At 47.7% G+C, this 20,850-nt stretch overlaps 1 protein-coding gene across 1 annotated transcript in view; it reads left to right on the top strand.

The window, feature by feature from the left end:
- Positions 1–13,890, top strand: part of GSG1L (GSG1 like) — a 67,391-nt gene extending 53,501 nt beyond the window's left edge. The window contains exons 6-7 of the mRNA XM_054180740.1: positions 11,958–12,563; positions 13,055–13,890. Coding sequence (XP_054036715.1) covers positions 11,958–12,563; positions 13,055–13,541 — 1,093 coding nt within the window. The 3' untranslated portion in view covers positions 13,542–13,890. The remainder of the gene's footprint in view (positions 1–11,957; positions 12,564–13,054) is intronic.
- The last annotated feature ends 6,960 nt before the right edge of the window (positions 13,891–20,850 follow it).

Here is a 20,850-nt window from a genome sequence, read left to right as displayed (position 1 = left end):
GCCAAGAGACCTCCACCCCAACATGCTAGATAAACAGGTGAAGGGCCCCAGGGAGCAACAAGAAACCAACTGCAGCTTCAAGGTTTTTTCAGGCCTCATGGAAGGAAGATCTGAACTTACCTGCTCAGCCAGCAAGGGATTTACAAACAGATGCCCAAGACAAGTGACAAGTCCCATTATAGACAGTACAAACCAATGTGGTTTTAAGCTCTTGTTTACTCCATGTCATTCAGAACTCTCCACACTAGGTAACACACACAGAGAACAGCCTGCTCCTGGTGATTGCCCTGCATGCTGGCCACAGCCATTCTGACCAGTATGCAGTGACAATGTGCTGTCCCTACCACTTGCTTTATGCCTGGGATGTATATTTCATTCTGCCCTTCCAGCTTCCTTGCTCATTCTGAACTCATCTGAACAATTCACTTGTTGGTTGCATCCCCCAGGCCCCTCCACAAACATTTGGCAAACACAGCTCAAGCAGGTGATGTTCCCAAACTTCATGACTGAGAGTTTCTTTTTTTAATGTCACATTGTTTTAATTGTTGTATCTCCATACGTAACAAGAAGCCCAGAGACAGTGTTACCATGGGATCATTTCAAGCTCCACAGCATCAGATCCACTTATTTTTAAGTTGACATATTCGTGATCAGCTCCAGGACCGTGGTCTGGAGATCCTCTGAGAGCCCAGGGGGTCCAATGCAGCCACATGTGTTGGGTGCCAGCACCCTTACAGTTTCCCCTCGCTCCCATCTCCCATCTCCCTTTGCACAATTCTCTTCCCTTCCTGTGCATAAACCCAGGGATACTTCACATTCCCTCCTACTCCTACACCCCCATGTTCCTTTTCATATCTCATAAATAAAACCCTCCAGCCTTTCTTCCTTCCAGTTACTTTATGCATCTCATGACCCTCTTGGTACGTTCCTGTGCCTCAGTACAGACCCAGCAACCACTGTGCCCTCACAGCCAGCCTCCCTCTGTATTGTGCAATAGGCAGTTTTCTAAGAGCAATAAATTTCTAGTGGATGTTACAGCTTTATCATTAGTCCCAGCAGCTGCAGTTTATCTTTTGGCAGACAGGGAAGAAAAGTGTTAGCCCCATTCTGTCTGATAAAAGTTTTTTGTTGGAATATTCTTCTACAAGCCTCTGCTCCCAGAGAATAAATTTGTTTGATGAGAGATCCTGACAGTAAAATACTGCTGTTAATCTTGCAAGTACTTTGTCAAACATAATCCTGTTGTATTTCACTTAATTTTAACTGCATGTAGCTGCATACAACAACAGAAGATTTACTAGAGACAGATGAAAGAGGTGAAATGCCCCAAAGAGCTCCCTGTTCACCAAGGGTGCACCACGTTCATCACCCAGTGCAGGAGATACAGAGGATGAACCACATCAATGCATGGCTTACTGTCCTGATCCCCTCCTTCTCCATCAGGCCACCCCATCCCCTCCCCTAGCACAGCCTGCATCTTAAGAACAGCCTCAGCTGTAAGGAACACAGGAAGGACCTTTAGAATCACATCAATAGGTGTACAGTTCAAATGCTGCTCCAGAGCCTGTGTGGGCTCCACCTTGGACAGCACATAGTTATCCAGCCTCAGTCCTGAAGTCACAGGATGGTTTAGGCTGGCAGGGGCCTTTACAGAACATCCAGTTCCAACTTTTAAAGATCATCTAATTCCAACCCCCCTGCCATGGGCAAGGACACCTTCCAGCAGACCAGGTTGCTCAAAAGCCCCAACCAACCTAGCCTTGAACACTTCCAGGGATGGGGCATATTCAGCTTCTCTAGGGAACCTGCACCAGTGTCTTTCCAGCCTCGCAGTAAATAACTCCTTCCTCACAGCTAATTTAAATCTCCCCTCTTTCACATAAGTACAACCAGGTGGCAAACAGAGGTAGCTCACACAGAGACAGCCAAATCCTCTGGCTACCTGCAACCACAAAGACACAGAATTTGTCACTCACCAGCTAGGCATCTGTTTGTACCACTGGGAAAGCATTTAAACAGCTGCTGAAAAATTAAAGATTCATAGTGTTGTATTCAACAATTCTCTCCTTCCCAGGCCTGGGATACTTTGGAAAGTCCAGACAAAAGAGACTCTACAGTTAATACCATGAAATTAAAAGATATTATGGCTCTTTGGATCTAAAAGATACCAGAGCCCTCAGAGTAAGCCTAAGCAGATACAGGCTTGAAGGTACTGCTCATGTCTTAACTGTTCTATAAAGTTATGGGTAGCATTATCTGTGACATGTCAGCTTTCAGTCTTGGGCCTCTTACTGGCTTTCCTCCCTTTTCTATGGTGTTCCTTTTATCTGAGAAGTTGTCCATAACCTTTGCTCATCTTTTTCAATGTTTTGGTTTACTGTTAGTTTGTAAGAGCTACCTCTCTTCCTTCTCTCTCAATTTCTTTCCACTCTGTTTCATATGAATACTCTTGACCCATGTGATCTTGAGCATGATCCACACTCAGGCTAGCAGAGGAGGAACCCTTCAGATACTTTTCTGCTTCCTTTGGTCTGGGGGTATTTCCAGATAAGCCATAAAGGGACAGGGATTCCCTTCTCTCCAATATAGTCTGATAAGCTATGTGGGACAGTCAAGTGAAGGAATGTCAATGTGCCAGGACCTTCTCCTCTGCCACTGCCCAGCTATTTGGCTTCTGTAACGCCCTGCAGCACACAGACAGTGGTCCCAGAATCACTGTCCCTTTGCCACTGCCTGCTGCCACAGAGGTGTAGCTGCTCCATGGTGGGGTCATGCCATAACATCCATCACTTTCCTCCCTGCCCTGCACAAGCCCGCCTGTGAGGCTAGGAGAGCATCAAGCCCAGAAGCAGGGGACTGGGCTGACCCTCCCAGGGCAGTACTAACTTCAGGGCAATCAGACTGTCACATCTTCATCTTTCTTAGTGTCATGTCTAATAAATGTTCTACACCTACTTTGTGGATTCTAAAAATGCAGTGAGAGGAAGGCAAGATGGCAATCAGTAATGGATGTAGCAGTTTCAGCAGCTTTGCCCATATGGCTGTGTAATAATTAGGAGACATTCACAAGAACTGCACTCATTTAGACCAACTGGCTGAACATCCTCACATCCATTAGGGAAGGGACAGTGCAGCTAAGTTATGCACAGTGTCCTTCTCAAGCTTCTCTCCAGTTTCTTGACTCCCTTTATTCAAGTATTAAAAATTCCCCTTTCAGCCACTCCCTGTCCCTGCTCCCAGAACTCTGTGGATTCTTGCTTTCAGGTAAAGAAGGAAAACTTTCCTCTCTTCTGCTTTGGTATGCTGGGGAAAAGGCTGGAAGTGTTTACATGACAGGTGGAGACTTCGGGACAATAGCCACAGCTGTTGGAACAAGGAGGGTGTAGCTATAGGGAGGGAAATCTGGGACAAGGGAACACTGAGGCTTGGGGTGAGAGCACATGAGGATTGAAGTCTGGTTGCAGGGACATGGGGCCTGAAAGGGTGGAAATAAAATCCAAGTAAGATCTTTGTCACTGCCTTGGGCAAGGAATAAAAGTTAGTGTAATGACAGAAGGAAACTTGAATTACTCATAGCCCTCTTTCACCACTGACAAGAGAAGGAGCAGCAGCTTTTGGCAGTTCATCCAGACCTGGTCAGGCTGCAGGAGGCCAAGGTGTTGAGTTCTATTAGAACTGGAGCCACTGCTGATAGCAGAAAGGAGATTAGCCCACCCTGGCACCAGTGGGAGAGGGCACCCTAGAGATCAGCCCTGTCTCCTGTCTGCTTTTCCTCCAGCCTTTCCTCCCTGTGAAGCAAATCTGCCTCATTAGGTGCAGTTAAACCAACATACAAATTTAGCAAGTAAATCTGGAAGACTCAGCCTTCTGCTGTTCACTCATCCATAGCACAGCATTTGCCAACTTGCAGCTGTCCATCAACAGCCATTATAGCTCTGCAGCTGATTCTACATTTTTCCTGCTGACTGAGCCCTTACTCTGATCTGCAAAACCCACCCAACCTCAGGCAGATGCTACTGGTGAAATCCAAGAGTGAGGTGAGTTCAAACTGCCATTGATGCCAGTGCAGATGAAATGTCTCTGCAGGGAGAGAAAATGTAGTTTTGAAGTGCTAGGAGTCATTTGAAACAGGCAGCAGGACCAAAGCTGTTGCAGAGATAATAAATCAGAGCTGTTCCCAACGCTATGAGAATGAGAACTTTCCAAACCATTGTTCACACATGCTGTGTTTTCCCTCCTTTTTTTGGTACAATAATGCACTTTACTCGCAGCTTGCTCTCCCTCTGACTCCATTGCACTCAACTGAGATGTTGTGCAGATCATATCAGTGCTTCCCAAAGGAATGCCAAGCTTTTGTTTTGCTTTGCTCCTTGATCACCTAGACATCTGAGCGGCTACCAGCCTCCCACACCTCCCATTTACAGAGCAGGTTCCCTTTCATGTGGACATCAGTAAGGATTTCCAGCCTGACCCTCCACCTTCCATTGGCACACAGGCGTGAGTGTAACGTTCTGCCTTGGATTTATTCTGTACTTTATTCTGCAACACAGGAAGGTTTACCCGCAGAGCTGTTCCTTCTGGGAAATTGCATGGACTGGCCCTTAAATGGTGTAGCACTAGCAGCACCCCCACTGCCACCACTCCCCTCCTGTACAATGCTGTTAGTCCCCGACGCTTAGATTCATCCAGAAGAGTGAAAGAGTGGGAGAGACGCAGCCCTGAGCCCCTCATTTCTATTCCCCATGGCCTCTTTACATAAGCTTTCCCCCGAGAGGGGCAAAGCCAAAGGAACCAAGTCCTTCCCGAGACCATTACGATCTCCATAATGGGCCTGGCTGGCTATAGATGGAGGAGCCCAGGTATGTTGTACTCTTATTGCTTTTGACCCTTCCGTCCTGTACATTTGGGAGCAGCCTTTGTTTCTGTTAAAGGTGCTACTTCTATATTCTCTTTTCCAGGACTGAGGAGGAGAGGGCTGAGGCTGGGGACCTGAGGTTACAGTGCCTCCATAGCTGCTCCCCAAATAGTAAGTGACCATGGCTCGAGTATGTCCGATACGCAGTGGCTTGTTCCATCCCCACGCTGGCTCCACGGGGTTAAGAATAAGGTCTGGAGTAGGAAGCTGTGGAAACAGAGGTTTGTAACTTCCCCAGACAGCGATGCCCAAGCCATAATCAAGTAGCACATGAACAGTACAAAATCCTCCAGGATTCCATTTAGGATGTGCACATATCCTATAATTTTCTGTTATCTGCAGGAGCTGTGACTTCATAGTAGTTTAAAAATACGCTCTCATTTACACCTGTATAACTTTCATTATCACTATCTTTTTTTATCTATATTTATCACCAATTCACGATGATGCATGCCATTGAATATAAAAATGATTGAAAGCAGCTTGGGTAGACAATACCATTGGGATAATTAATGCCATTCCTTGCTCTTACTCAGAAAATTGCTATGCTTTTATTCAGCGCTTGCAAAAGAAAAACCTCTGACTTGAAGCTATGGGAAGCAGAGGTTCAATGCACAGAGCCATACTGGAGCATGGCTCCTGCCCTGCTCTGAATACTCTACTTTTCCTTTACTCTCCAGGAAAGATGTGTGCAGTTTCATGCATCTATTTCCTTGCAAAGAGGCCAAGTGATTCTTCATTCAGCAGGAGGGAGACTTGGGAAAGTGACTTGCTGACTCGGCGCTATTAACATTTGGGAACCTCATTGCATTTGGCTGCCTCTGTCTTGCTGAGATGCACATCTCAGCTGCATACTCATGGAAGCTTGATGCCCATAACCCTCCCTCATAACTGAGGGTCCTGTTCCTTCCTCAGAACTGCTGGAACAGCTCCTCAGTCCCACGTCACTGCAGGTGGCCTCCCCACAGGCATGATAGTGTTAGCACTGCTCTCCAGCTTGGGTTGCCATCAGGTCACTTGGCAACTCCTGCTCCCTGAAAATGTCAGTTATGGACCACTCCATAGGCAGATTCGCATCCTTCATTTTCAGAGGCCTGAAAGTGTCTGTTGGTACCAAACTGATCTGGGTCATACTTCCCAAGAAAGCTCCCTGCCTGCCAAGCTCCTGGCTGCTGCTCAAAACTGCTGATTTCATTATGAAGACTGTCCAAGGGTCTTTCTTTCAAAGAACAAATAACAGTTCTTGATATTAGGTGTGCCAAGGAATAGAAGCAAGGTTCTGTTGGTCCTACACCCAGTCCTGCCCCAGGACTGGAGTTGAAAGGACATGTAGCTTACCTCCATAGGTGTGCTGCCAGCGCTGTCAGAGCAAACTGGGAACCAGAAGCCTGTTATCAGGTTAAAGAACAGTGGTCATTCTTCAGTACATCCATTTCAGCTTCACATCAGTTACTTACTGTAATGCAATGAGATCAATATTAATAAAGTGACATGAGTGAACTTCTGCTCTCAGTTCACAGTTTATTTATGAATCCAACTTAAACTTCAGAATCTTCATTATTTGTGCTTATTAGGGAGGAAAAAATAATAGCTATTGCTGCTCAGGGTAGCAAACCTCACTACAGACAAAAGTCTGCTTCCTGGAACAAACCCCAACAAGCCATAACTGGCCTGTATCTAATCAAAAGATACTCCTTAACATTGTTTCTAGCTTCATACACTCCCAAAGTTCTTGGTCACATCACCTGTGTAAAGAGCTCATGGCCAGCAGGAAAATATTAATGGCAAGAGAAGAAGATGAGAAGTGCTTTGCTAACATCAGAGCAACCACAAGAAGGTTACACTGCCCCTTTGGCTGTCCATGGGGCTGCCTGTATGAAAGAAGAAGGCACCTAGCCTAGGTCCTCACCATTGCTTGGTCAACTCACCACCTGCAGATCACTTTGAGTTCTTTTTGAACTCTTCACACAGAGGTGGTCCTGTACCAGGAGAATGCAGAGCAGAGCATCACAAGTTATTCCTGCTGCTCACTTCGACCAGCATTTTGTTCTCTGGAGAACTTGTCAGCTGTCTTCACTTAGAAAAGCTCTGAGGCTGTTCTAATTTGAACCAACCAGCATACAAGGAATACTCACTCATCCTCAGACATCATGGATTTTTCTGTCCTTCAGCCACAAAGACAGAGCAGGGCTTCTGCTCTTTGTTGAGAAGCCAGGATTTGTGGGGAGTGCTGTCACAAAGTGAAACAGTGAAAACTTGAAATTAAAGAACAAGACTGAGCAATGGTGGAAGAAAAACACCAGCTGGCCAGGTGATTCCAGAAAAGACAATACTGAAGGTTTGTGAGCAGCCCAGGAGCACTGTGAGAGCACAGGTAGCATGAAGAAACTTATGCCAGGCCAGCACCTGGGAAGGACCCCTGGCCAGGACTTTTGCCAGGGGAGGTCTAGGTTTGACACTAAGAAAAACTTCTATACCAAAAGAGTTCTCAAGGACTGGAACAAGCTGCCCAGGGAAGTGTTTGAATCCCCATCCCTGGATGTATTTAAAAGCTGTCTAGATGTGGTGCTCAAGGATATAGCGTAGCAGTGGCCCTGGCAGAGTTAGACAGTGATTGGAATTGGTGATCTGAAAAGTCTTTTCCAGACATAGTGATTCTGTGTTTCTGTGATCAGGGCAGAAGCTCAGGTTCCTCTGTTGCTGAAACTGGACTGTCTGCTTTGAGAAGTGTCCTTAAAGTATAAATTTCATCAGAAACGTAACTCCAGATGAGTCTTAATCTTAAAATTGCCTAAGCTGGGCTAAGAACAGCATCAGGGAGCTCTACTAGCTATAAATTGGCATCCTCTCCTCTCAGCAAGCTGCCTTCCTGTGCAGACATATGGTGCTGGCCCTATACACCAAATATCCTCAGTCAGGTTTTGTTCATACCAAAATTAGCACTGCCATTGCAAAGCTCTAAAGGCTCTTAATAGGCTGTTTGCTCTCATTTTTGACCTTGGAGGTCTCAACTTTTTGTTCAGATGTGCAGGGCTGGGCACAGTTGCTGCACAATGAAACAAGAGAAGGAGAAGTTTCACGTCAGGGGTTTGTTTGGTGGTTGCACAGATATTTATTACTAAGAAATGCTCACTGCTGTTAGCCTTCAGACAGCAAGTGCAGCTGATCTGAGACATCTGACATGTCCATGCCACTTCCACCCTCCTCTCCAGGCTTCTCCCCCCACTAGGCATTCAGATGACAAGCCAGCTGCATAGATCAATGAGCCTGGGAGCCACAGGGCAGGGGAGTGATAGACGGAGAACAAGGGGTAAGAGATGTGGCAGAAATGTCACAAAGAGGGACACGTATGGTAACAGAGACAAGAGGTGAGCAGGAAATGGCACATTCTTACTGTCTGTGGCTGGAAGTGTGGCTCAGTTGGTAGCACATAAGACCCTTAATGGGAAGCTTGTGAGTTCAAGCCTGCAGTGGGCACTATTGTCCTCCCTACTCTAGTCATGGGGTCTGTGGTGACAGGTTGGACTTGATGATCTTTGAGGTCTCTTCCAACCTTGGTGATACTGAATACTGAAGCCTTGGTTGATAGGTGAGGCAGATAAACCCAGGGTCCAGGACACCAGTTTCTCTTGTAGAAAACTGAAAGACTATTCAAAATTATGTCAGAATTCAAAACCAAAACACAGTCACTGTTTTGGCAGTGTGGGTATTTTAGGAGGGTTACCTGCCATAGAGAAGGCCTTGAAAATTTTGGTTTCCTCCCATATCATCACCCAGCAGACATTTCCCCTGGGCCCATCCCACTGCTCTTCTCCCATCCTCCCACCACTGGCTGTCTACAGTAAGATTTATGCAACTTGCCCCTCCGTGCTTCACCATGAAGCACCTTGCCACTTTTTTCCCCTATCCAAACAAGTCATCAGAAGAACTCTAGCTTTAAAACACAGTGAAAATGATTCCCAAAACCCCCAATATCTGGTATCATTTTCTTGGTCACAGGCACCACAAACTGGAAGGGTGCTGGGTTTGCAGGCAACTTCCACATGTCTCCAAATTCAGTGCTACAAAAAGTCTGTTGCAGAAGCTCAGCTGGAGAGGGCAAGGCACAGACGGCAGACAAGGTCACTCTGACAACAGGGAACATGCTTTATATGCTGAGCAGCACAGAGCTGGAAGAGGGCAGACAACAAGGGCTTGACGCATTTGAAGTGTCACTCAAAGTTGTGTCAAGGTTTCTCCTTGTGGAGGTACCTGACAGCTGTGATCACCTTCCCATTTCATGTCAGCATTGATTTTAACTCCAGGTCTTGCAGTTTCTTCCTGTAATTTATTCACTTCATAGTGATTCACAACATAAAAACAGGTGGGGACAAAAAAAGTCCCTCTGATAAAGCACCATGGTTACAGATGTAAGATCCAGCCTGGTTGTATTGAAAGCGATGGGAATTTCATTCCTGGCTTCAGGCAAACCCTTGCCCACCAGGAAACTCCAAAGTATAGAGGTCTCAGTTTTTCCTCATTCACCTCTGCTAAAATCCAAACTGACATTTTGCTTTAACAAGCTTCATATTGCTTCTTAAGCAACCAGCTCCTCTGCTTCTGAGAGAAATATGATGATAAAAGAAAACTCAGCCAGGGAGAATTAAAGGGTGGAAGAAGAAAAGCAAAACAAAGTGAGAGTTTATTAAGCCTTTTTGCTTCCTCTGCTGCACAGGTGGACTGGAAAAGTTTCTTCTCTCGATTTCAGTGAGGTTAGTTATGAAACCTGCTTTCTGTCACTCTTAAACTGCATCTTTCAATACACATTCCATCTCCTACAGCTCATCCTGGATTTATGCAAATAAACCCCCAAAACCTCAACCACCAAACAACCCAATCCCCATCACACAAAAGCCAACTCTGCTAAAGATGTGAAATGCAGCAGCTCAGGTTGTGTCTGTACCCAAACAGCCTCTCCTTTACTCTGCACATCCTATTTTCCCCCAGAATGCAGGCAGGGATTGTTGTTCCCTTGCTGTTAGTTTCAGACTCTAAGATATTGGAGGCCAAACGCAGATATTTTAAACAAAAAATGTTACATTTCATTTTGATTTTAGTCACCTTAAAGTGGGCTTGCTCTTGGCACAAGAGGCATCCTACATTTTGCCACAGCAAAAGTTATTTCCTGAGTGGTGAGGTTTGTTGTGAGGATTAAGGAATTCCTGGGAAGTAGCTCTGATGGAAATAAGCAGGAGTTTTGTGTTCCTTGAGCTGACCCTTTTCCACTCCTGCTCTGGCTCTCAGAGCAGACCATGAGCCCACAGACAGCGCTCTCTGGGGGAAACAAGTTCTTCTCACTCATGTAGAATGGCTGAATCACAGGAAAACAGAGGGTGGACAGGGCCTCTGGTGGTCTCTTGTCCAGGCCCTTGCTCATAGCAAGGCCAGGCTGGATTAAGCCACTTAGTTCCTCACCCAGCTGAGCTCTAAATACCTCCAAGGATGGAGATCCCAATGTGTATCTCAGCTTTTGACCCAGTGTTTGAACACCCTCAGGGTGAAAAAGCTTTTGCTTATATCTAGCTGGCAATTCCACCCCTGCTCAGCTAGTTCCTGGCAGGAAGCATTGCTGGGGCAGGGTGCTCCCCCAGCCATGCCTGCTCTTGCCTTCTCACTGCCTTTTATAGACCTCACCTTATGCTTCTTTTTAGGCTCTGTTTTTATGCATAGCTCTGGTACTCTCTGCTTTCTCCAATTACAAAACCTCTAAATTTGATTTAAAGCTTATTATTGTGCTGTAATCTAGCAAAGGGCTCAATTAAGCCTACAGAAGCCAATAGGTGTGAGGCATACCCCTTGAAACCTTAGCAATTTGGCATTTAACTGCATCCCACACCGAGAAAGGTGCAGGGAGGTGCACAAGTTAATGTTTAGCAGATTCAAGCCACCAGTACCAAGAGGACACGACTTCGTGCACCAGATCTCCTATAAGCAATCCAGACCAGGATTTTCTGTTGTGTTCCACCACAAGAGCAATATGGGTGAAAGAGAAGTTGGGCACTGCAGTTGCTACAAAAGTTTGTCATGTCCTTTGGCTGTTAGAAATCCTGAACCATGATCTGCACAGACTGTTTGTGTTCCCCTTCAAGGGCAAGGCTACAGCCAGTACCTGTCAGGACAACTTCAGTCGGCATGGGCACATCTTCCTCTCTTGCTATCAGCCTTGCCAAACCAAGTAAAATTTAGCCATAACAATAAAAACCAAATGAAAACCAAACACCAGGATCTCTCCTGCCTGGCAACAGCCAGAAGAAAAGCACAGGAAAAAAATATTCAGGAGTGACAGTTTGGCATCCCACACAGGTGGCATTTCCAGCCAACTAAAATAACTGGGCAGCCCTGTAGAAAATCTACAGCTTAGGAGAGGGAAGAAAAGGCCTTAACACATTGAGCTGTATAAAAGAAATGTCCTACAATGTCACAAGGAGAGCACTGATGTCACTCTGTGCTGCCCTTCTGTTTTTCTCTTGCCCGTTTGTTCATCCCCTAAATCACTGGGTCACTGTTCAGAGCTACCAGGAAACTACAGCGTGTGCCTCCAAGGTGAGGGCAGGTCTTCATGCTTTGCAAGGATGATCAAGGGCAAGTGCTGTGCAAAACTGCAAGGCAGGCTTTATCCTTTTGCATTCTTAGTGAGATTTATCACCACACTCAATATGGCAGGAGCTTGCTTCCCTTCCTGTTCTCCAGCATCAAATTCTTGGTTCTCACAGAGCTGTATGACTTTTGAGAAGGAGAACATTGATATGCCAGTGATTGTCACACTGATGAGAGCTGATGAAGGGCTAGTTGGCACCAGGAAGGAACTGGTAGCTTTTTCTTGAACACTTTGTTCTTGGCCATGAGAAGCAGAGGGTTTTATGCAGGCATGAGAAGCCAATCAGCCCACGGGGAAATGCAGTTATGGGAAACAAGCTTAAAGTTGTTCCAGAATAGGCCAAATACTGTTTTAGAAGCCTTTAGACCAGTCCAGAGGAAAAAGCCTATGTTTGTCTTTCTTTAGGGCTTCACAACACCCAGCTCTAAGTGTCAGTAGCACACAGAGGAACAGGAGTGACCATAATGCTCAGAACATGCCCCCATTCGCTACGTCAAGCTCTTCCAGTGACACATCAAGCAGCTCTTCACTTTCATCAGAACCAACCAGCCAGATCTCCACAGTTCAGGATCAAACCCTGCTGGACATTGCCTCCATCACTAGATTGGCCCCCGGAGAATCACCAAACCCACAACCATTTGAGCAAAGAGACAGAAATTTAGTACTATCGTGTTCCAGCCCGTTTGGAGCAAGGACTATTTCAGCATCTTGCCCGGCCAGCCCCAGGCTCAGTCTAACACCCAGCTCAGCCAAGCCACAGCAATACTCTGACTGCTCTCCAGTCAGCCCAGGGATCAATGCGGCTTCCTTCTACACCTTTTGTCCTCACACAGCAGAAGACGTACAAGCCTCAGCATTAGACCACACGCTGACCCCAGCCAGGAAAAGCACCGGGCCTCCAGCAACAATGACTCCTGAAGACAGCTCCCAGTCTCCTGGCTATTCTAGAACTGGATTAGGGAATACAGGAAAGGGGTTTGAATCAGATCCAGAAGATCCTGATTATGAAAGGTATGTATCCACACCATACACAACTTTAAGTCCTCAAAGGACTCAAGGTGGTGTAGGGTCATTAAGAGGCTCCCATATCTTTTATGATTTGGATATTCGCAGGGTTTGGCTCCCAGAAACAACCCTGTGCCCCAACCCCAAACTCTGTTATCAGAGGAACAAAACACCCTATTTTCCATGCAGTCATTTAGCTCTCCAAGCTTGATTGCAGACAACCCCTGAGCCAGCTTGTCAACCTCAGCTCCTCCAACAGGGCAGTTTTAAGCTGCCTTATTTCCTCCTAAAAAAATGCACAGCTTCGCCGGTGCTAGCAGAGAGGAACTCTGCTGATGCTCTAAAGCCTGCCAGATCAGAGCTAGGCATGGTGCTCACTAGCATGACCAGTATCCCCCTTGCCATACTTTGGGCTCTCTGGTCAGGCAAGCTGGCTTGATTTCACGCCTCTGAGCCTCTCAACTCCACACTGTATCTGCCACTTCTTTCCTTGGCAGGAGATTTGTAACCACGAAGGAATTCCAAGCCATGGAGAAAGAACTAGAGGATGTGAAAGGAGAACTGAAATGCCTGAAGTGGAAAGTGAGGCACATAGGTGAGACCGTGCAGCCCCTGGCCGAGGACAGCAAGCGTTACAATGGCTACACCCTCATGGAGCTGAAGGCCATGGTGCAGTCTGAAGATGACCCCTACAAGGCTGCACACAAGATCCTCACTGCGCTCTTCAGTGATGTCTACCTGCTGCAGCACTCAGTCACTGAGCAGGCCTGCAACTCCCAGTCTCTGCCCAAGCCCAAAATAGACCCAGAGCTGTACATGGTGTACTGTGACATTCTGAAAAGCATATTCCCTGGAATCAGCAGCCAGACCTTGAGGGAAGAGACACAGCACATGCAGAAAAGCATCCAGAAGGACGTGCGACGACAGCAGAGCCCGCAAGGTGTTGTGTACAGTGAGGTGTCTCCAGTGGTGGTAGAGGACTGAGCCGTGGTACGTACCACCACTCGACTCTACCCCTTTTAGGTATGAATCGGCTGTAAAGATCTTGGTGAGCTCTGAGCCCTTCACACCACTTGTCCAATGAGACAGGGTGGGAAGGCATTCTGCACCCTTCCCACATTTTAGAGAAAAATTGCCCCCTTAGTGTCTCTCTCAGTACACAGATGGTTCCTTGTTCCCAGCAACTGAAAACGCTGAGAAAAGAAGCCAGAGAAGACTTTGTATGTCCAGGCAAGGGCCTTCTCCCAGTCCCAAACAGCCCAACCAACCAGCATCTGGGTAGTTTCTATTTTCTAGAGTAAAGCATTCATTAAATGACATTACTTGTTAGAAACTCTGCTCTTCTTACTCATTTATTTCTAAATGCTTTGCACCTGACATGGCTCAGCAGCACAGCTTGGATGCACACTGAGATGAGATCTGGGCATGCAGCAAATCACCCTCCTCTGCCTAGCTGCATGCTGCAAACAAAACCAAGACACAGAGGTCAGCAGCTGCAGTGCACCCAAGCAGGTCTCTGTCCTAAAGGGCTGGGGGTCAGTGTAGAACAGGCTGTGCCAATGTGCTGGAAGATGAGCCGCCAGGGCAGACAGCCAGCCTGGATGGGCAATGAACTTCTAAAAGAACTAAGGGAAAAAAGAGGGTGTGTCATCTTTGGAAGAAAGGGGAGGCAACCCATGGAATGTTTAAGGATGTTGCTAGGTCTTGTAGGAAGAAAATTAGGGAGGCAAAAGCACATTTGGAGCTTAGCCTGGCCTCTGCTGTGAAGGACAACAAAAAGTCCTTCTATAAATGCATGAATAGCAGGAGGAAGGGCAAGGAAAACCTCCACTCCTTGGTGGACACGGAGGGGAACGTTGTAACAAAGGATGAGGAGAAGGCAGAGTTACTTAACACCTTCTTTGCCTCAATTTTTACCACCAGGACAGAATGTCTTCTGGACAGCTGGCCTGCAGAGCTAGCAGAAGGAGCCAGGGAGCAGCATAGTTTCCCTGTGTTCCATGAGCAGGTGATTGGAGCTCTCCTCAGCCGCTTGGATCCCCACAAGTCCATGGGACCAGATGGGATCCATCCCAGGGTGCTGAGAGAGCTGGCAGATGAGCTGGCCAAGCCACTCTCCATCATTTTTCAGCAGTCCTGGCTCAGTGGAGAGGTCCCAGAGGACTGGAAGCTGCCAACGTGGTGCCCATCCACAAGAAGGGCCAGTTGGATGAGCCAGGGAATTACAGGCCTGTCAGCCTGACCTCAGTGCCAGGCAAGGTTATGGAACAGGTCATCCTGAGTGCAATCACACAGCACTTACAGGATGGCCAAGGGATCAGGCCCAGCCAGCATGGATTTAGGAAGGGCAGGTCTTGCCTAACCAACCTGATCTCCTTCTATGATCAGGTGACTGCCTGGTGGATGTGGGGAGGCTGTGGATGTGGTCTGCCTGGACTTCAGCAAGGCCTTTGACACTGTCCCCCACAGCAAACTCCTGGCCAAGCTGTCAGCCCCTGGCTTGGATGGGGGCACACTGCATTGGGTTAGGAACTGGCTGGAGGCTGAGCCCAGAGAGTGGTGGTGAATGGTGCCACAGCCAGCTGGCAGCCAGGCACCAGTGGTGTGCCCCAGGGAGCAGTGCTGGGCCCTGTGCTCTTTAACATCTTCATTGATGATCTGGATGAGGACATTGAGTCCATCATCAGTAAATTTGTGGATGACACCAAGTGGGGGCAGGAGTTGATCTGCTGGAGGGCAGAGAGGCTCTGCAGAGGGACCTGGACAGGCTGGACAGATAGGCAGAGTCCCAGGGCAGGAGATTGAACACATCCAAGTGCCAGGTGCTGCACATTGGCCACAACAACCCCAGGCAGTGCTACAGGCTGGGGGCAGAGTGGCTGAGAGCAGCCAGGCAGAGAGGGACCTGGGGGCGCTGGTTGATGGTAGGCTGAACATGAGCCTGCAGTGTGCCCAGGCAGCCAGGAGGGCCAATGGCATCCTGGCCTGCATCAGGAACAGTGTGGCCAGCAGGAGCAGGGAGGTCATTGTGCCCCTGTACACTGCACTGGTTAGGCTGCACCTCGAGTACTGTGTCCAGTTCTGGGCCCCTCAGTTTAGGAAGGAGGTTGACTTGCTGGAACGTGTCCAGAGAAGGGCAACAAAGCTGGGGAGGGGTTTGGAGCACAGCCCTGTGAGGAGAGGCTGAGGGAGCTGGGGTTGCTTAGCCTGGAGGAGACTCAGGGGTGACCTTATTGCTGTCTACAACTACCTTAAGGGAGGTTGTAGACAGGCAGAGGTTGGTCTCTTCTCCCAGGCACCCAGCACCAGAACAAGAGGACACAGTCTCAGGCTGCACCAGGGGAGGTTTAGGCTGGAGGTTAGGAGTTCTACACAGAGAAAGAGATTGGCCATTGGAATGGGCTGCCTGAGGAGGTGGTGGAGTCACCATCCCTGGAGGTGTTCAGGAGGAGACTTGACAGGGTGCTTGGTTGCATGGTTTAGTTGATTGGGTGGTGTTGGATGATAGGTTGGACACGATGATCTTGAAGGTCTCTTCTACCCTGGTCTATTCCATTCCATCCCATCCCATTCCATTCCATTCCATTCTAAATCAGGAAGCCACCAGTGAAACAGATAAGGGGGGTGACCTCCATCTCACCCAGCCTCAAGGCACTTAGGTGACAGAGCAGCTCCACGAGTTGACTGCTGCTATACAGCTTGCCTCAAGCGCTGCTGGGCATAGAGGACACCGAGGAAAATGGCTCTGGAGCTCCTTACTCCCCATCTTAGACCCAGCCAAGTGCAATGGATGAACAAGAGTTTGTCCATCAGGTTCTGCTCCCAGGTTTTGCCTTGTAGACTGTCTTGTAAAGATCTGGTGAAGGTGGAGGTGCAGAAAGATGCCTTTGTGTCATTTTGCTCACTACCAATGAAGATGATGCTTCACCACTCTTCTGGTTCAGCCACCCTCTTCCAGACAGTCATTGACACTTCTTGGAAACCATTGCTTCCCTGGGCTCTCTGTGACAAGCTCATCAAAACCCAAAACAGGTCCTTCCTACATGTTGCTGCTGCTCCCTGCTAAGGCACTGGGGAAGGCAAGATGACCAAAAGGTAACCTGTGAGTTCAGCTTACCTTGCTCTCTGCTGGGATGGGATTCACTGCTTAAGATGATCAAAACCAAATAAAAATGGGGAGAAAGTGATACATCCCCATAATTAGAAAAATAAAATGAAGTAGAGCAAAAAGCAGATCACTCCTCCTGTCACCAAAGCTCCAGACACCCTCAGAGAAGGGAGGACACAGTCCCTACCTTCTGGGCTTTTCTGCATAAAGATGTGCTGACATTTGGGTAGGAGATCCTACCTGTCCCTCAGCATGATCTCTCTGTGCTGTTCTCTGCTGGGCTCACAAACACATCTTTTTCAGCTCCTGCTTATTAGCAATTGATTCTCCTTACCAGCTGCTGTGCAGGCACAGACAGGGCGCATCCCCACCTAGCCTCTGCACCATGCCTCAGCCAAGATCTGCAGCCACAGCTGGCAAATTGCTGGCAGCCACAGGAAGGACCAGGGCTGTGCAGGGCACACAGGGCAGTCACTGCACCAAAACCAGGCACTGGGGGAAGGGTTTCCACCCCCACAACTGGCTTCCTTTGCAGCTGAGCCCAGAGGTGAGTGTAAGCTGGATAGAGCCACTGGAGATGCAGTATCATAGAACTGTTTGAGATGGAAAAGACCTCTAGAGCCCAACTGTCAGCCAACATCACCATGTCAACTAAACCATGTCCCAAAGTGCCATGTCCATATTTCTTGAACACCTCCAGGGATGGGGACTCCACCACCTCTCCGGGCAGACTGTTCCAGTCCCTGACCACTCTTGCAGCAAAAACATTTTCCCTAATGTCCAACCTAAGCCTCCCCTGATGCAGCTTGAGGCCACTTCCTCTTATCCTACCAGTTGATACTAGGGAGAAGAGATGGATCCCCATCTCACTCCAACCTCCTTTCAGACACTTGCAAAGAGTGAGGAGGTCTCCCCTGAGCCTCCTTTTTCTTCAGATTGAACTACCCCAGCTCCCTCAGCTGCTCCTCACCAGACCCTTCCCCAGCTTTGTTGCTCTTCTCTGAACCTGCCCCAGCCCCTCAACGTTCTTCTTGGAGTGTGGGCCCCAAAACTGATCCCAGTACTCCAGGTACAGCCCCACCAGTGCTCAGTACAGGGACACAATCACTGCTCTGCTCCTGCTGGTCACAGGCTGTGTCCTCTCAGAGCAGACCTCACACCCCACTGAGCACCGCAGCAGATTAGGACAAATTGTCTGGAAGGCTCCATACATCATGGAGGGGATGTTTGTGTCTCACATGAGCAGCTCCTCCTGCAAGCATTTATGTTCTGCTCTCATGGCTCTCTTTTTTCTGTAGGAAAATATGTCCCTGTGGTTCAGCTGGGTAGGACTGGGCTGGCCCTCCTTTCACAGAGCTCATGTAGTTACTGTTCCAGACCTGCTTTTCTATGACAGACTAGACCCCTACTCTCTCAGAGGTGTCTCTCCAGAGCTTTCCACAATCTCCAGTGGACATAGAACTGAGGAAAAGGCAGTGTAGGTATAAGAACATCACTCTTCATACATTGCATTGCCTGCCCTCTCTGCCTCAACACAGTTGCTTCTATATGAAACCCTTTGGCTTCTCACGTTCACAGGGCCAGACTCATGCTCAGATTCTCTTTTAGCTTTCTTCTCCTCATGCCTGCTAGTAACAAGGTCTAGCACAGGTCCATGAATTATTTTTATTAGCCTTGCATCATCAAGGCAGGTTTTGTCAGCTCCTGTCAGTTCTGGGCACCTTTCAGGTTTCAGTGTTTTCCTTCTTCCGGATCAGTTGTGCCATGAATCACTTCTGCCCATTTTAGAGCAATGCATTAGTTCCTTTCACCCTCATGATCTGTAGCTATTCCAGTGGAGCTTCAGGTCAGTCGCATCCATACACAGCTGGACAGTCTTGTCAGACCTTCTATCTGTTACAATCAGGTATCTGCATCTGTCCCCAGCCCCTTACCTGCCACAGCAGCCCAAGCGCAAGTGGAAGGGACCTGTGAAAAAAGCACCAAGGTGTACCCCCCTCTTTGCTTTCTTCTTTTCCTTTGCTGTGTTCTTCCCTTGAAGGCAGCTCTGTGCAGGTGGTTTGTTCTTCAATTACTGCATTATCTGGATGTCCCTGCTGACTACAGAGGGGCTTGGACTGGATGGCCTTCAAAGGTCCTTTCCAACCCAGACCATTCTATGATTCTATGAATGCTTTCTGCAGAACAAGTCCACCAGCCTTTCTGGTTCATGACCAGTGTTAGGCAGCTGTCAATATCTTTCTATTAAGCATCAGCATCATCTGTACTGAAATGAGCCACAAGAGTTTGGGTGGAACCATTAATTGTCATGAATCCCTTCTGCCTTCTTCCCACACAAATGCCTGCTCCTCATCATGTGTTCTCTCTACACTGACACACTCAGCCCCTCTTGCACACTCCACTCCAACCTGCTCTCAGTAATTTTCATATTAAACCTACAAACTTGTTTCCCAAGGTGGTTTGTTCTCCAATCACTGCATTATTTGCACCATTGTGACCATCTCCAATACCTGAGCCACCTTCTCTGATAAGTTTGTTTTATGGGGAGAAAAAAAAATCCACTAACCATGTACTCATTTTCCCAAGCACTCCCTGTTGCTTGTACCTCAATCTGTTAGCAATTCCTTCCATCCTTTTACAAGCCTTAGCTGTCCTTGCTCACTTTGCTTATCTAGGTTTGCTGGGGAGAGAAACACAGCCTGACATCCCACCTGCAACTCTGAAGAGCTTTTCTGTGTCCAGTCTACTTTTTTCCCTAAAGCCACCCACTCCTAATGCAACAAGAAGGTGAGGGTTGAATGCCCACAGCTGCAGAAAGAGCCCTTCTCCCTGCAGGATAACAAAGCTGAGTCAGCATCACGGAAGTAAGACAGCAGGATCTCAAATACAGGGGCCTGAAAACAATCTTTTTGCCTTCACTTTCAGCACCCTGCACTTGCCAGAGATGTGTCCTGTTACAAGTGTGCTTGGTCTCGAGACTTGCTGCCTAGATTTCAGACAGAAAAGCAATGACACCATTCCATTATTCTGACAGTTAAGAAGATTCAGCCATTGTTCTTCTTGGACAATTCACACTGATTTGCACCGTGCCTGCATTGCCCCTTAGCCTAAATAAGCCTCCTCTCCAAAATGTTATCCTCTTCCCTCATACAAAGCCAGAGAAGGCAATCAGACACAGAGTGCAAATTAGTCTATAAAGCCCTATTGCATTCCATCTACTCTCCATTAGAGAACTCTATTTTTTCCCTTGAATATGTACTTTTAAGTCTAAATTCCCAATAGCAAATGAGGTCTTTTTCTTTCCTCTCTCAACTACAGGCATCACATTTGCTGTTCCCCAGTTCTACCCAGATCCAGAGGGTCATTAGCATTACCCTCATTCAGGTGACATGCAATAGCTGTTATGTATTCATCCCTGCATATAACCTCAGGACCCAGGAGCCAGGGCACAGGTTGCCTTCCCTTGTGCCATCCCTGGGAGCAGCTGTCTAGTCAGAAGAGTGAGGACATGAATACTTCTCCCAGCCTCAGGCAACCTGCAGCTTGCACTGATGGATTGCAATAAATAAGCAACCCATTAATATTCACCATGCTGAGGCTCAGTAAGCTTCAGCTGGCAGAGATGATTATACAGCAGGTAAGTTATGTTAAACAGAGGGTCCTGAGCCATACTGGTCATAAAAGCACAGAATAATTTAGGCTGGAAGGAGCTTCTGGAGGTCAGCAAGTCCAACCCCTCTGATCAGAGAGTATTTTAGTAAAGGAAACCAAATAGCAAAAGCTGTGTTGCAAAAGCCAAACCACTGCAAGAGAACAAGCATTTGACAACAGACACAAGAAAGGAAAAAAAAAAAAAGGGGGAAAAGAGAGAGACACAGAGAGAGACCACTCTACTGGCACTGGAATCCCTTGCAGATCAGCTCCACCATAGGAAAATCTGAGCTTTCCTCTCACTGGGAGAGGATCATCCAGACAGAAGCTTTCCATAGGCTAATCAGCCTGAGAAAACTTCATTTACATCTCCACCAGTGGATAAAGAAAATGAATGGCAAAGTTTCTGTGGCAGTGCTTTGGAGGGCCCTTTCCTATGGTTTGATCTACATGGATTGTAAATTCATCCTTCAGATTTCTCATTAATGTCACTACTGCATCAAAAGCAGCATTGCCAGCAGATCCAGAGAGGTG

This window comes from Dryobates pubescens, chromosome 4, assembly GCF_014839835.1.
Source record: "Dryobates pubescens isolate bDryPub1 chromosome 4, bDryPub1.pri, whole genome shotgun sequence".
NCBI lineage: Eukaryota > Metazoa > Chordata > Aves > Piciformes > Picidae > Dryobates > Dryobates pubescens.
The sequence above is the reverse complement of the archived record's forward strand: the minus strand, read 5'-3'. Positions and strand labels throughout refer to the sequence as shown.